Source organism: Carassius carassius, chromosome 21 (assembly GCF_963082965.1).
Source record: "Carassius carassius chromosome 21, fCarCar2.1, whole genome shotgun sequence".
Lineage (NCBI taxonomy): Eukaryota > Metazoa > Chordata > Actinopteri > Cypriniformes > Cyprinidae > Carassius > Carassius carassius.
The window spans coordinates 25,946,338-25,962,423 of NC_081775.1; the positions used below are offsets into that span (position 1 = coordinate 25,946,338).

Below are 16,086 nucleotides of genomic sequence, written 5' to 3' on the forward strand. Positions count from 1 at the left end.
CCACAGCCGGTGCCGGAAGTAAAAATTCAATACAATTTCTGCATTGACAGTTGGGGTATAAGCCATAAAAACGTAACCATACATGGTAGACTTAAAACCAGCTACGGCTGTACTAAGCGATAGTATATGCTCATATAAACGCCAAAGGTTCATGGGGCACTATCCTTGTTTTGAGATAAATGCCTTTTGTTCGCGATGTCTTGGCTAAGTACTTCATTACCCACAATCCTGAACAATCCCACAGTGATGCATCTGATTGGTGGAGCTCGTGTAGCCGTCTGGTTAAACCCCGGGAAGGTCCGTGAAGACTGAAGATCAGTAATAAAAAAATAAAATAAAATAAAAACCTGTGTTGCGTTTTTGCACGGTAGACTTATCAGTGCAATCATGATCTCCTTGGCTGCCATGAGAGTTTTGCAGGGAGGTTGGTAACGTTAGTTAGCATTATCGTCCACTTTAGCAAGGCTACTGTAGCCTTCATATGTTATGAGTCATATCAAGCATTTAATAATGCCACGGTCAAAACAATATTTAGCCTAGGCATACCTTTTTGTGCATTTACTGAACATTGGTGTAATGGCAACGACATGTTTTGACGACTGAGCGGTGATTGCAGTCGGGTACAAAGCACTGCACCATGTTGCTGACGTTATCGTTAACCACGTTCACACATGCACACAATATAAAATACACGATGATAAATATAAAAATCAATACAAAATACCTATATAAAACACTATTTATTTAGACGATTAATACTGAAAGAACTGCTATTACTGCACATTCACTATATAAAATAAAATCAGATTTGGAAGTCGCTCAAAAGGCTCGTTCGCGGTTGTGGCTTCAGTTGAATTCAGTGAGGCGCGGTGGTTTATGGGATGAGTAGTTCCTGTGCTCGAAATGAAAGTATGTACACAGTCTTGTACCTTTGACTTTTTTTGGATTTTCTCTTAATTTTTTCACTCGAAATGATATGTTATATGCTTATGAGTTCAGCCGTAGCTGGTTATCCTCACACATGCTCTAAAACTCTTTAGATACGGATTTTTCCGAAAGTCAATGGGAGAAATGAATGGGATATTTACTCCCGGCCCCAAAGCTCTCTCGGGCTGTGGGCGGGACTGTGATGCTCTATAGCAAAGTCCCTTTCAAGGAAAGTCTGTTCACTCAGCAGCAATATTTGCAACGCCTCCGGGCAACTCAAACAAGACCGAGTCCTATCTAAATGAATGGGGGAATGCTGGAATCTCAAAAACTGCTCGCCGATCTCTCATCAGTGATGCATTGACTTTACCAATCAGTGATTGGCTCTTTCATTTAGAAGGTGGGGCTTTTCCGCCATATTGCGCATTGCAGTTTCTCCCGTTCATAAGTATAGGAGTGAACCGACTTTGTATTTCTATAGTCTTTCGCTGTAGTCAGTCCCTGAACGTTACAAGATTTCAGTAAAAAATAAAAATAAAGAAATAAACGTAATAATATAACTATTCATTATTTTGTTAAATGGTGTAATTATAATGAGAGTTAAAAGGACAGATTACTGGTGGGTATTTGAGCATTATTGGAGAGGCTGTGTAAGACAAAAAGACTTGGGATACACTTATTAATAAATTGAAAAAACTGCAACTAACCTTTGTGTTGATTCAAATCATTTTCCCTGAGCACTTGAAGCCTGTCATATTTTAAAGCCCTAAATAATTAAGCTAAATGAGTCATGCCTTTAGATTGATGGTGCTCTGCATTTATGCTTATAGATTAATTGCACATATAAATCCTAAAAAGCTTTTTTCGAATATGTTTTGGATTAATTTAGATTTGAAAACAACTGGAAGACTTTTTTTTGTGTGTTTATTTATATATGCAACCTTGGTTTTTATATGGGAGTTTTTATATAGAGATATTTGGTCCCTAAGGTTTTCGTATTTACCGTAATTCATTTTTACATAGAAAAACACCTATAAATTCCAAAAGGGTGTTTTTGTATGAGATAAAAAATACAATTAATTCCACTGGGAAATTTAACATGTGATACATTTGGTGTAATCTGCATATTATGTATGATTTGTTTGTTCCTACTTTGCTTTCAGGAAGTGTAGTTGTGTCTATTGTCAGAATGTTGGAATCAGCCTGTCGGGACGGATATCTGACAGTTGGGTCGGAACCTCTAGAAGCCAAACACTTGATTCCCAAGAGAGAGAAAACCTGCAGCGACCAGGAGACCAACTTGACCGTGGGCCAGTATGTGCTGTGTCGCTGGTCTGATGGCCTTTACTACCTGGGCAAGATACAGAGAGTGAGTTACTGATACTATAGAGGTTTATATACACTTGGACTGATGCACAGAACATCTGTTTTACTACACACACTGTATATCCTCCTGGGACATGGCAACATGAAGCATTGGAATTAAGTTGTTATAGTGCTTGGAGAATTAAAAGTATAGTTTACCCAAAAATTCGAGACAACGATTTGTTTCTTAATCCGAACAGATTCAGAGCATTATATAATTTGCTCACCAATGAATCCTCTGCAGTGAATGGGTGCTGTCAGAATGAGAGTCCAAACATCTGATAAAAACATCACAAGAATCCAAATAGAAATCCTCATGACTCGAGTCCATCAAATAACGGGTGTCTGTAATAAACAAATCCATCATTAAGACATTTAAACTTCAAACTGTTGCTTCTGGCTAAAATACAATTCCTCCATCCATAATATTGCTTCCTCCACGAAAACAGTGATTTCGTCTAAATCAGGAGAGAAATATGCACAGATCAAGCACTGTTTACAAAGGAAAACAGTTCTTAACAAATGTTTTGGTTGATTTTGATGTGATAGGACAAGAGGGAATGGTCTTTTTCACTGGAGAAAATGTTATTATAGATTTTGACGCCTTAAAACACCTTAATGATGGATTTGTTTTTTGCAAACATGCAGCTTTCCTCTTCACAAAACATTACCGATGGACTGGAGTCGTTTAAATCACAATGGAGTAGATTATTGTGATTTCTTTTAATTAGCTGTTTGGACTGTCATTCTGATGGTACCCATTCACTGTAGTGGATGAGCAAATGTCATAAAGCTAAATTTCTCCAAATCTGTTTTGATGAGTAATCAAACTTTTTAAATGTATTTATTGAATATAGATGATCAGATTTGGCACATAGCCTCTGAACTGTTATTAACAGTATTTTTGTAAATAATATTTTCTTTCTGATTTATTTCATAATTTGTGTAAAGGTGGAAAAAATATTGTTCATTTTTACCCTGCTCAAAGTGAAAAGACATGATGTACCTTACAAAGGACCTTATTAAAATAAGGAGATGTCTTTCTTACAAAAGAAAATCATACTGTGCTTTGAAACCCAGGATGTCCACTTTAAGATATACCAGATATATCAAACTGTGCCATTTGAAATTGCCAAAAATCTATTTTCCCTACCGAGGACAAAAATGGATCACTAGGTCCCGGGAGAAAACATACAAGAGATGTTCATGACTTGATTGCATGCTCTATAATCATGAATAATTTATTTGGCAAATATATATTGATGTTATTTACAATTTTATGTTTGCGTTTCACAATACATGCATTCCTTATTCCATTTCCCTATAGGTGAGCACCTCAAAACAGAGTTGCTTTGTGACGTTTGAAGACAACTCTAAGTTCTGGGTGCTTTGGAAAGACATACAGCATGGTAAGAGGTTGAGTGGAATATGAGTGGGATTTTTAATTTCAAAAGTAGCAGCAATAATTCATCAGCAAACTAGAAATTTAGTTTGATATGTCAGTGTGTCCTATGAGATATGTGTGTGTGAGACAGTGTGGTATTACTGCTTTGTGACGAGGTAACGGAAGCTTTATTCTCTCGCTCTCTTGCACAGCTGGTGTCCCTGGGGAAGAACCCAAATGCTCAGTGTGTTCTGACATGTCTCTAGTTCCTGGTAATGAAATTCTTATCTGCGGGAAGTGTGGAATAGGTGAGTCTGAGGCAGACATGGTCGCTGCCTGTATCCTTGCTCATCATGTAACTCACCAAACCTGGATATATCACAGTAAAACAGCTTGGTTTTGCTTGGAGAAAGTAGTGATTCATTTTGAGAAACTATTGACTCAGTAACTCAGTTAGTAGTGACGCTTGCAAATGTCCAAGACATTTTTATTATTAATAAAAGTAATAATTTATTTGTTATTTGCTGTGGTAAATTAATCTATTACAGTACATCTGGACCAATAATAATAATAATATTAATTATTTATATTTTATGTGGGTTTGTGTGGCATGGCTGATGGTTTTCTGTTGGTGTCAGCCACCTAGGATACACCCAAAGCATCAGAGCAACTGTTTAGTCACATCCTGGCAGCCTAAAATTGTGGTGGTGACCAAACCCATACCCATATCTTTGGGAGGGCCTAACCGATTTTCATTTTTTCATTTTATTGTAAAGTAATGCATTTGAACTATTTGCAAAAAAGAGATATTTTCAAAAAAGCAAGATAATCACATTCATTCAAATAATTCAACTAAGCACACATTCATTCTTAAAGGGTAAGTTCATGGATCCTCAACCAGCGTTGTACTGTTACAATGTTGGTAGTATAAGTAAATGAACGATGTGTATTAGGGACTTTCGGTGTCAACTCAACCAGAGGTCCCTGGCTCTGACTTCTGATTTTGCTAATATTTTTTCTAAAAAGAAGATAAACATGTTTAGTGATGAAAGTCAAAATATTAAATGTCATGGATGAATATTTCTGGAGTTATCCACTATTTTGTAGAGTTGGGTAGGGCTGCACGATATTGGAAAAAAAATGACATTGCGATATTTTATTTTTCTGCGATATATATTGCGATATGAAATCTAATCAAATTTTTTCTTACAAACAAAAATGGGGTGATCACACTTACATTCTCATTTTAAATTATTTAAACATCGACACCATCGTGTCAATTGATTAATATGTGCGAGGGAGAGAGAGCAAGACAGCGCTCGTGTTGTTTGAAGACAGTGAGCGTGCAGCCGGGGCTCTCTCTCTCTCTCTCTGTCTCTCTCTCTCTCCCTCTCTGTCTCTCTCTCTTGTGCGAGCTCTCTCTCGCGCACGCTCTCTCTCGCTCTTTCTCTATCTCTCTCTCGCGCTCTCTATCTCTCTCCCGCGCGCTCTCTCTCTCTCTCTGCCCTGTCAAAACTTACACTCTATGATGGTTAAGCTGTGCAATTAATCCGCGAATCACATTCGTCAAGGGCCGGGGAGCAGCTGGCCCGACCGTACAGTTAATGAATAACGGATCAACTACGACAGCCTACATCGCACATCCTGCGATGTGACTATCGTGGATTCGTACATCGCGATATCGATCTTTATATCGATGCTTAAATGACACATCGTGCAGCCCTAGAGTGGGATCAAAATGGAAATTTTCGCCTGTTTATCTCTAGAACCAGACGATATAGGGCCTGAAAAAAAATTTGTTAAGACCCCAAATCTAAAAGTCATTAATATATCTTTAATACTTCTTGAGTTACTGGCGTGCAAACTTTGGAGAAATTTTTTTTAGGGTTTTTGAACGGTCACCATTGGCACATACTGTAATGCAACAAAGATTGCTAAAGTGAACAGATTTTACTAACAGGCCTACTAATCTCTGTATAAAAGTAACATTATGATGCTGCCATCTTTCTGAAGTCATTTTAACCCCCTGTAATTTGGCTCTGAATCTTGCCATTTTGACCCCCCCCCCCTTTACAAAAAAGTGGATCACTCAGTAAATATTCATCCAAGACATTTAATATTTTGGTTTTCAGCACTAAACATGTATATCTTTCTTCAGAAAAAATATTAGCAAAAGAAAAAATTTGAGCCGGGGAAGTTTCTGAAATTTGTTTTATTTGACACAGAATGAGTATGACAGTATGACAGAATGAACTTTTCCATGTTACCTGCATCAAGATATTCATATTTCTTTTTTGGCAAAAGGCCACCATATCATTTTGTTACACATTCTTGTATCCCCTCTTGCAAATAGTCTGATTGAGCCCAGTGCATTAAAGGGGCTGACGTTTTCCTAAAATTTTGCCACAGCCCTCTTTCTCTGTTTTCTCTAGTCATATAGCACGGATTTACAAAAAATTGCATTTATGTTACATAAACAGCCAAGTTTTATTAAAACACCATGTTGTCAGCAGTAAATTGTCCCTTTAACCTTGTGCCTAATATGCTGAAATCTGTAATTTCATCACATTAAATTACAAATTACACTACATGAATAACCAAAATGATGCTATATATATTTTTTTAATGACAAAATTTGAGATAAAAGAGTAGTTTGCATTAGGTGGTCATAAGTGAGGCCAATGCGATATGCATCTCAATGCATAGCCAAAGATACGATACATTAAATATAACATGAAGCAGGTGCCGATACGATACGATACCATACGATTCACCCCTATTATGTAGGGCGATCTGATTTTGATTAGATTCAAGTTCAACACAGTATGATTCAATGCAATTTGATGCACTGGACAAAAATATGATGCTTTGCAATTTAATATGGTACAGATAGTTTGTGCATATTTCTTTTGTTCAGACAGACAGCGAATCATAAATTATCATCAGTGACTTCTGACTTCTAATTCCCTGTTCTCCGTAGTGTTGTGATGCGTGATATTCACATAGCGGCAGTGATGTGAGAGAACAGCTTGAGAAACAGTTTAGAGAGGAGAAATCAATCTACGTATAAAATATTGGTCACAAATAATAAAAGTATATCACATCTACTAATAATTATATATATAAATAAAAACTTTTTTTTACAGATGCAGATTTGTTAGAAACTATGCATTACGATACAAATGCCAATTTTTTTTAAATCAGTACATCACATTGTATAGAGTCCTTTCGGCAAATCTCGAAAGTGAATGTGAAAGTAAAATGAAAGCGCGCAGTCGAAAGCAGTTTCATTAGCGTCTACCTGATTCTCTAAATGTATATACAGTCGCCTAAACTTACCCAATGATATAATTACGAAAAAAATATATTTTTAGATTTTTATCCTCCCATTTTGTAGGCTATTTATTCCTTTAATGGTTTCTGTAGAACACAGAACTGGGATGCGGCAGATTGCGGGAGTGGGGGCTTAACATCGTGATGTCTGTCAGCCATCGACAATGGACCATGGCATCATCTCTCCAACCCTGCTGTTATTGTAGTCTAACAACAAACAGAGTAGAGCAAAGCAGCATCAAGATTATCAAATATTGTGGGGGATATCTGATTATTCAACGTCTGTGGTGGTTACAGCTCTGCAGCACTCGCAATTTCTTCAGTAAATGTGGAAATCTAGTAATATAAAAGTTGCTATGACTTCTTGAATGATGCAATGGCTGGGGAACTCTTCTGCCTGTGGATAAAACTGATTAACATGTACTTGTGATAATGAATTTTAAAAGACTGGAGTGGAAAATGTGGTACAATTTGCATTATAAATGCCACAGCGTCTACAAAGCAAATAGAGAGAACTATTCTGGGTGTCTTTGATGACTTTAAGGGGGTTTGGTAAGACTGCACTAGTAATGACTCGCTGGGGACGCAGAAGTGGCTCTCTGAAGTCCCAAGGATTAGTGTCGACTTCAGCTCTGCTGTTCATATTTACACATCTGATTGAGTCTGAGTCGATCTGCTTTTTTTTGTGCTAATATTTGTCCTCCATCCTTCCACATGCTTGCCTTGCATCTTCAGGCTATCACCAGCTCTGCCACTTGCCCCCAGTGGAGATCTCACCTGACTTTCCTCCGTGGTTCTGCAGGAAGTGCATTTTTGCTTTAGCTGTGAGAGTAAGTCCTTCATATACACGTTCCATGTAAATGAATGGGGATCAGGGAGGCCGTGTTGCTGACGTGTGTTTCTTTATTGTGGCAGAAAGGGGGAGCTCTGAAAAAGGGGTCAATCTCCAAAGCGCTGCTGAACATGAAGCAGGTTCTGCCCTATAATCCAGAGGAGCTGGAGTGGGACTCTTTGCATCGCACGAACCATCAGCAGTGCTACTGCTACTGCGGAGGACCCGGAGAGTGAGTCTGCATCGTCTCTTCTCTTTGCTTTCTTTTTGTGCTCTTTCAAACTTGATTTCTTTTCCTGTTAGAGGTCAAGGCATTTGGCCTTTGTACTAAAAACTGATTCAGTGTACGCACAGCAAAGCAAAACTGTAATGTATTGGCCATAACATCTGTCACATTGTTTGCTAGCATTGGGATGTTTGATTAATTGTAGTGAAGTGGTTTGTTTGTGTGTTTCAGTGAAGTAAAAGCAGTGAGGAGCAGTGCCTCGTGTGCTCGCTTGCTTTCTGCTCACTCAACGCAATCATTTTGATAAAAACAAATTGTATGGTATGCAACCAATGATAGAACAGGCCCTGTCACGAGATTGTTGTAAAATAAACATGGATTTGTCTCTACACTGCTTCGGTAGAACAGGCATCATTGGATTATTATTAAAGAAACTGACTTTGCTGTGACACTGAATAGATGTCATAAAGTTAAACGTACAGTAAGCTGTAAATTTTATTGTTTTTACTTACAATACATTTAATAACAATTACCAGAGCAGTGTTTTACTGTAAACTACTAAACATTTAAATTAATTCAAACCATTTTATCCAAATAATGAAAATTAAGGTGAAAGAAATAAAATAGAAATGAAAGATGAAAACCTTAAGCTTAAAAAAAAACATACAAATAAGTGCAATTACAAAAAAAATCTAAAAAACTAAAAAATTATAAATAATAGTATCAAAATAATAATAAAATAACACAATGTTATTTGTTATATGAGTTTTTACTAACCTTTGCTGATATGATTCCTGAAAAAGAAAGGAAATTATGTATTTTGTAGCTATAGTTATCTGTATTTGATTTTATCATTCAGTTCATAAAAATATTAAAGATGCTACCCTTATATCACCCACCCGTTTTTTTTTTTTTATATCATGCTAAAAACACAAGTGTTGTATTGGTGAGTATTAAAAACAAAATATTACTACCGCGCTTGGCCTTTAAAAATAGCATTGGCGCTATTTTTATTATCCCTACTAGACATAAAACTTCTCGAAACATCTTGGTAATGCTGCGCTAATGGCTTTGCTATTGCTGCTGTTCTACACACACCATCCAAATGGAAAGAAAGAAGTTTGAGTATCACTCCATCACACCACCAGTTTTGCTTGTTTTTTTTCATACTGAAATGTGATTGGTCTGTTTAGGTCTTTGTGCTGTGTATCTGATAGAAACATTCGACAGTTCATTTCTTATTCTCTGATTTTCCCCATCAGGTGGTATCTGAAAATGCTGCAGTGCTTTCGCTGTGAGCAGTGGTTTCATGAGGCGTGCACGCAGTGCCTACAGGAGTCCATGATGTTTGGAGATAGGTATGTACTGTACAGAGCTACAACAAAAGAACTTGCATCTTTGCATCAATAGTCTGCCATACTTTAGTATGGATTTCTAATCAGTGAACTTCCCTGAAAAGCAATTGGCTTTATATCATTAAGGGGGTCATATGACGTTGCTTTATTGCTTTAAAAAGGGATTCACTCATGGCTGAGAGGAATTTTTAGGCACAACCTGAAAGTAGAGCACCTAAAATCACTGTAATGCCCAATCTTAAGTGGCATACTGGTTTTATAAAATGCCAAAAACAGTAATATGATGAAACAAAACAATATCAATATACCGTTAAAGAGTTAAATTATATTAAATATTCCCAAAATATTAAATATTGAAATTATTATTATTATGTAAAAAATAAACAATGATTAAATATTTAACATGTAATATATATTTGGAATATATTATATATTTCAATCATGTTAAATATGTAAATAATCAAAATAAACAAGAATTAAATATTTAAATTATATTTAATATTTGGATTATATTATATATTTAAAATATATAAAACATTTAAGTTATTATTAAAAAAAACAAAATAATCAATATATACTTGAAGAGTTAAATTATATTACATATTTAAATTATTATTATTTAAATAATCTAAATAAACAACGATTACATATTTAAAATATAATAAATATTTGGAATATACTATATATTTTAAATATGTTCAATATTTCAATTATTATTGAAACTATAAAAGTTAACTATTCTTAAAGCAAACAATCTTGAGTAAAAAAAAAGCAGTACATAGCTGAAGAGTTAAATTATATTCAATATTTAAAATATATTCAATATTTAGAATATATGTTCAATATTTGAATTATTTAAATAATAAAAGTTAACAATTCTTAAAGAAAACAATCTCATGTAAATAATTTTTAATTGAACCAGCTACACACGTTTTTCTGATCACGTGGTTTAATTAAATTAGATCATTAAATCTCATTGGTCTAAAATCCAACTGCACATAACTGTTAAAATCAGATGTCCCCTGATTGGCTGTGAATGTGTCGTGCCGCCGTTTCACATTCAGTGTGTACAGACAAATTGCCTGTCGCTGAAAATTACTCTTCGGTTGCTTCGAACACCGAAATGGTCCAATCAGATTTTAGGGTCGGCGCTATCTGTTTTATAATGAAATATAAGCCATTGCTTTTCGGAAAGATCAATGAACGCAATAACCAAAGTGAAATTCTATTTGCAACATCTCAGCAGTAATGATTAGTGAATATTGCGACAAACTTAATGCGGTGTCGCACACAGGCGAGATTACATGCATTAGGGGATTTTTAAAAGATCATAATGACACTGTCAAGCACAATTTTTCTGCAGCTGCAGCGCCGTTTGTACTTCTCCAAGGTGTGTAATTTAAATGCCTCCATTTTATGTCTTTTCTCTCATAGGTTTTACTTGTTCATTTGTGCGGTGTGCAATAAAGGAGCGGAATACATCAAGCGGCTGGCTCTCAGATGGTAAATGGCAGCTCTTCTTTTCCCCCTCGCAAGTGATTGCACCCATATCCGTGTCAGAATTATATAGTCAGAGTGTCGGATGTGATTGATGCTGGACGGTGCTCTCGAACCAGAGCGTTTTCTCTCTATTTCAAAAAGTATAGAGGGGGCATTGCAGGTTTTTTTAGAGTAGAGTTTGTCTGGACATTGATTCTTGCTTTTTGTCCCAAATGAGAAATAGCCATTTGAAAGGAAGATTTGGTGCTGAGAGGATTTCTTGTGATAGCTGGGGATTACTCTTGAAATACAGTGAGCTGGATGTGTTGGATATTTAGGTATGAAGCCAGTCTCAGTTCAGATTTAAGCTTTATCCTTCTTAAAAAGTCTGGTGTGTTAAAATGGACCTTGCCTTGTGAACGGAATGGCACTCTGTTTAACGTTCACCATGTGACAGTTCATTCAGATTTTGGTGCATTTTTAAGCGCATTTCTTTTTTAGTCTCTAGAATTTTACGTGAGATTTTCTTGTTTTCAGTCCAATTATTTTTCATTTGCAGGGTGGATGTAGTCCATCTTGCCCTGTACAACCTGGGAGTCCAAAGTAAAAAGAAATACTTTGAACTAGAGGAGATCCTGGCCTTCATCAGCAACAACTGGGACCATTTCCAGATGGGCAAGGTGATATGATCAAGCTTTTGCTGTCGTTTAATATTCACATTATTCATTCTTTTTAGAAATACGTTCAAGGGAAAGTGTGTAATTTCAACAATAAAGTGTAATTTTTGGATGGGCTTTGGGTGGTCGTTTAGTCAATAAACAACTACCTAGAGAGATCACCCTAGTGTCATCCTAGTTACCATTCTGAACACCCTATCAACAACATGGCAACACACTAGCAACTGCATAGCAACAACAATAACACTCTAACAAGGTGCTGGGAACCTAATAACAACCATAGATATGTATAGATTCCCTATCTAACCACTTCAGATATGTTGACGTGTCTTTTCGCTTGACGTATCTTTTTGCATTTTGGAACGGTCAACTTGACGTCATTCACCATAATTTTCAATGAGTATTTAAAGATATACAAGCGTATAACTTGCTGTTCTAGACGCACACAGTCAACGTGCTCAAAGGTTCGTTCCAAAAATGGCGGATGGCTTACAGCCCATAGAAACAGTCGCTAATGAGGCGTCTACATATATATGATGGCTGTTTCTCAATATGCTTTCTTTAGGGATCTTGCGTCCTTGTGTTCTCAATATACGTCATCATTAATCGTCAAAGTTCAATTCCAGTTTCTCAAGAACGCAAGTACAGAAGACTCATGGAAGTGCCCAGATGTGTTCTTGATATCGAGGATGCATCGAGTGCACACTTGAGAGAATCGAGCCGTTAGAAATCCCAGAAGACGCTGCGGGCGGCCAAACGTATGGAAACCTGCAAGCTTTAAACTCGCTCTCGCAAGTGCTTGACGGCTCTTGAAAGTAAACATTTATTGTTTTGTTTTACTTAATTTTAATAAAGTTATAAGACCCGGAGAAAGTCTGCAGTATTTCTATTGGCATATTAAAATGAATCTTAACATAGTCATAGTTAAAATAAAATAAAACGATATACAATTATACGGTATGTAAATATTATCTATAATAGTTTGAAATGTTTTAATAGGTTATGACATTTGTTTGTGATGTTATATTATATTTATGGTTCATTGGCTGCTACTTATGCTGTGATTATGCGGTCAGTTAAGCAAGAACGCAGCACATCCCAATACTCATAAGAGTGTGTTCTGTGTTCACGTGTCCTTCCGAGTTCGTTCTTCCAAGGATGCTTGGCAAGACAGGTCTCCATGAAAACACAAGTCTGTTCTTTGTGTTCTTGGAATTGAGAAACAGCCACTATATGATAGCAACAAACTAGCAACTGCATATCAACAAATAGAACACACTAACAACCTCATAGCAACAACCTAAATACACTAGAAATGCCCTAGCAAACACCCAGAACAGCCTTTCAACCACATGGCAACACCTTCGTAATGCTCTAAAAATCACACAAAACACCCTAGCAACCATACAACAACACCAGTAAAACATTAGCAACAGCATAGCAACAACTATAACATCCTAACAACACCCTAGTAACCACCTAAAACACCCTAGCACACAGAGCAACACAAGGAACACACTAGCAACTGCATAGTAACAACCAAAACACCATAGAAACATCATAGTAACCAGACAGAACACCATATCAACCACATAGCAATAAACAGAACACACTAGCAACTGCACAGCAACAACTAGAAAACCCTAACAACACCCTAGTAACCAACCAGAATACTCTAGCAACCACACAGCAACAACAGGAACACACTAGCAAACGCATAGCAACAACCAGAACACCTGGACAAGTCACAAGAACTTGTCAATAAGCTCTTCGCTGATTGGCCTGCGTGACAACACATCAAGCAGATTTTCTGCTCGAGTTGAATTTTTTTTACTTGCTTGGAAGACACGATTGAGTCATGCGTTTATATCGAATATTAGTTTCTGCAAATGCGAATGTCACCTGGCACTTTGCATTGACTTTGTATGACTACATCTACTCGCGTAATACATTTAATTAGCTTTTTGTGTGCACGCACCATAACACCAACCATACCACTCTAACAATGTCCTAATAAGCACCCAGAAAACCCTAACAACCACATTACAATAATCAGAACACACTAGGAACAGCAAATCAACACCCAGAACACTCTAGAAACGTCCTGGAAACCACACATAACACCCCAATAATGTCCTAGTAACCACAAAACACCGTTCACAAGGCAACGCCCAGAACATTCTAGCAACCTTAAATGTGTCATTCCATTCTGTACAACTAGTGGTGTAAAAATGACACAATTCACCTTCAAAGACACTTGAAAGCAAAAAAAAAAAAAAACTAAACTAGAGGTTTGTCTGTAGACTGCTGTAATTGCTAGATACTGAAAGCAGTTCCTTTGATAGACATGGGTAGTGAAAATTAGTCTGTTTTTTTGTTTTTGTTTTTTGTGCATTATCTCTTGTCATTCTAACCTGTTTTTTTGTCAAGTGTAATCTGAAAAAACAGCACTGCTAAATTACTCTTACATTTCTTTATGGAAGACTTCACTACAGCAAAGCCTATGGGTTTCATTTGTCTTCATTGAAACATGACAGCTCAAGGCACCAGCAAAGGAAATGTCTCATAATAAAACACCATATCACACAATCAGTTTCTCGCAAAGACTTTCTTACCTATTTCTTACAATTTAGCTCTCCAATACTCCTCTGTCTGAACGGGGCCAGTATATTCTTGATGCCCTCAACAACTATAAAAGCAAGTAAGAAAAATGTTTTCTTTTTGTTTCCTCTCATTGAAATTATGCATGGACTTGAATTAATAAATGTTAAATTATTTAAATGTATTTAATTAATTTAATTTTAATTATTTTTATTTTTAATAATAACTCTTTATTAAAAAAAAAATAATAATTAGTACATATATGTGTATATGTGTGTGTGCATATTTGTGTGTGTGTGTGTTTATATTTAATCAATTTTAAATGTTTTTAAAATAAATTAATTATTAATAAACATAAATGTTATAAAAAAATTGATAATATTATTTATTTAATAGTATTTATTTAAACATTTTCCGATTTTCTTTTATATAATTTTTTTGTACTTGTTTATTCAAAATATTAAAATAATAGTAAAAAATTCTATTTATTTATTTATTTATTTTAGGTTTCTTTGCGGCAAGGAGATCAAGAAGAGGAAATACATTTTCCGACTAAGGACAAGGGTCCCTCCTAACCCCCCATCTAAGTTGTTTCCGGAGAAGGCCCAGAACAGTGAGGGTCACAGGGGACGCAAGAAAGGGGCCAGCAGAAGCAGGTTTGAGCATTTCTGAGCATCTTATTACTGCCTCCTATTTTTATGACAGATATCTTTTGTTGATGTCACATGGAATCAATTATTAATTATCATGAGACTGATCCCAATAAAATATTTTATTTGGTTTACAGTGCTGTTTGTTTGTTATTTATCCAGTCAGCTGATCATAACTGAGATCTTTATTTTTCCTTGATGCTTCAAAGGGAATTTGGAGACTTTTGAGAAATTATACTTTGGCAGTGAATGCACTGAAAGACACATGTCTGCTCCCCTATAATTAAACATTTGACACCCACAATGCTTTTTAGGATTGAGTAATTTCAGCTCTCAGATCTGTATTGTCATGTTTAGTGGGTGGAGACAATGCGTTGATTGACAGTTTATTTAGTTTGTTTTTTTTATGCTCACTTATGTCGATTGAATGTTTCTTGTTTTCCTCTGTTGCAGTAGCGCTGTACCTGCAGAGAAGAAAAGGAAGAGGTCCAAGTGGCTGCTGGAGGATGCTATTCCTAATGTAAGCTTTGCCACTTCACTGTGACACCAGCATGACCTTTCTTGTCTGGTTGAAAGTTGTGTTCTTCGATTACGGTTACTACTGTAAGTCTGTCTGATAAAAAAGGGTTCTAGGTCAGTTGCATAAACACAGAAACTGTGTCCTAAGATCCAGCTAGCAGTTTGCTAAGGGATAATCAGGCTTATATTTCAGATTCAAATTAGGCCAGTTTACATTAAGTAAAAAAAAAAAAAAGGATGCAGCTGGCTGCACTGATCTATATCACTTTCAAACTATTTAACAATATTTTGAAATACCGGATGAGTGTATTTATCAGTGGTCGGTTAAAATGAGTTACTCAGTGGTAAATATTGATATTTAGAGACGCCAATACAAATTAGATGGATTTTATATGCACATATAACCCCTTTCAATAATTTTGGGTTTTTCAACATTGATAATAATTAGAAATGTTACTTGAGCAGCAAAGATCTGAAAGATTCTGAAAGATCAAGTAACACCAAAGTAATGGCTACTAAAAAATTCAGCCATGTCATAAGAATAAATGACATTTTTCATAAATAAATTCCCAATATTGCTGTTTTTACCCAATTTTGATCAAATAAATGGAGCCTTGACAAGCATTAGGGACTTCTTTCCAAAAAAAAAAAAACACACATTAAAAATCGTACCAACCCCAACCTTTTAAATTGTATTTGATATGTTCTACAATTTAATAACAGCAAATAAGACATGCT

At 36.0% G+C, this 16,086-nt stretch overlaps 1 protein-coding gene across 3 annotated transcripts in view; it reads left to right on the forward strand.

Moving 5' to 3' along the window:
• Positions 1-16,086, forward strand: part of LOC132098002 (PHD finger protein 19-like) — a 34,734-nt gene that overhangs the window by 2,120 nt on the left and 16,528 nt on the right. For all 3 annotated transcript variants that reach the window (XM_059504069.1, XM_059504070.1, XM_059504071.1), the window contains exons 2-12: positions 2,091-2,296; positions 3,620-3,701; positions 3,889-3,984; positions 7,745-7,839; positions 7,925-8,073; positions 9,330-9,425; positions 10,857-10,925; positions 11,461-11,581; positions 14,212-14,279; positions 14,686-14,835; positions 15,283-15,349. In XM_059504069.1, coding sequence (XP_059360052.1) covers positions 2,091-2,296; positions 3,620-3,701; positions 3,889-3,984; positions 7,745-7,839; positions 7,925-8,073; positions 9,330-9,425; positions 10,857-10,925; positions 11,461-11,581; positions 14,212-14,279; positions 14,686-14,835; positions 15,283-15,349 — 1,199 coding nt within the window. The remainder of the gene's footprint in view (positions 1-2,090; positions 2,297-3,619; positions 3,702-3,888; positions 3,985-7,744; positions 7,840-7,924; positions 8,074-9,329; positions 9,426-10,856; positions 10,926-11,460; positions 11,582-14,211; positions 14,280-14,685; positions 14,836-15,282; positions 15,350-16,086) is intronic.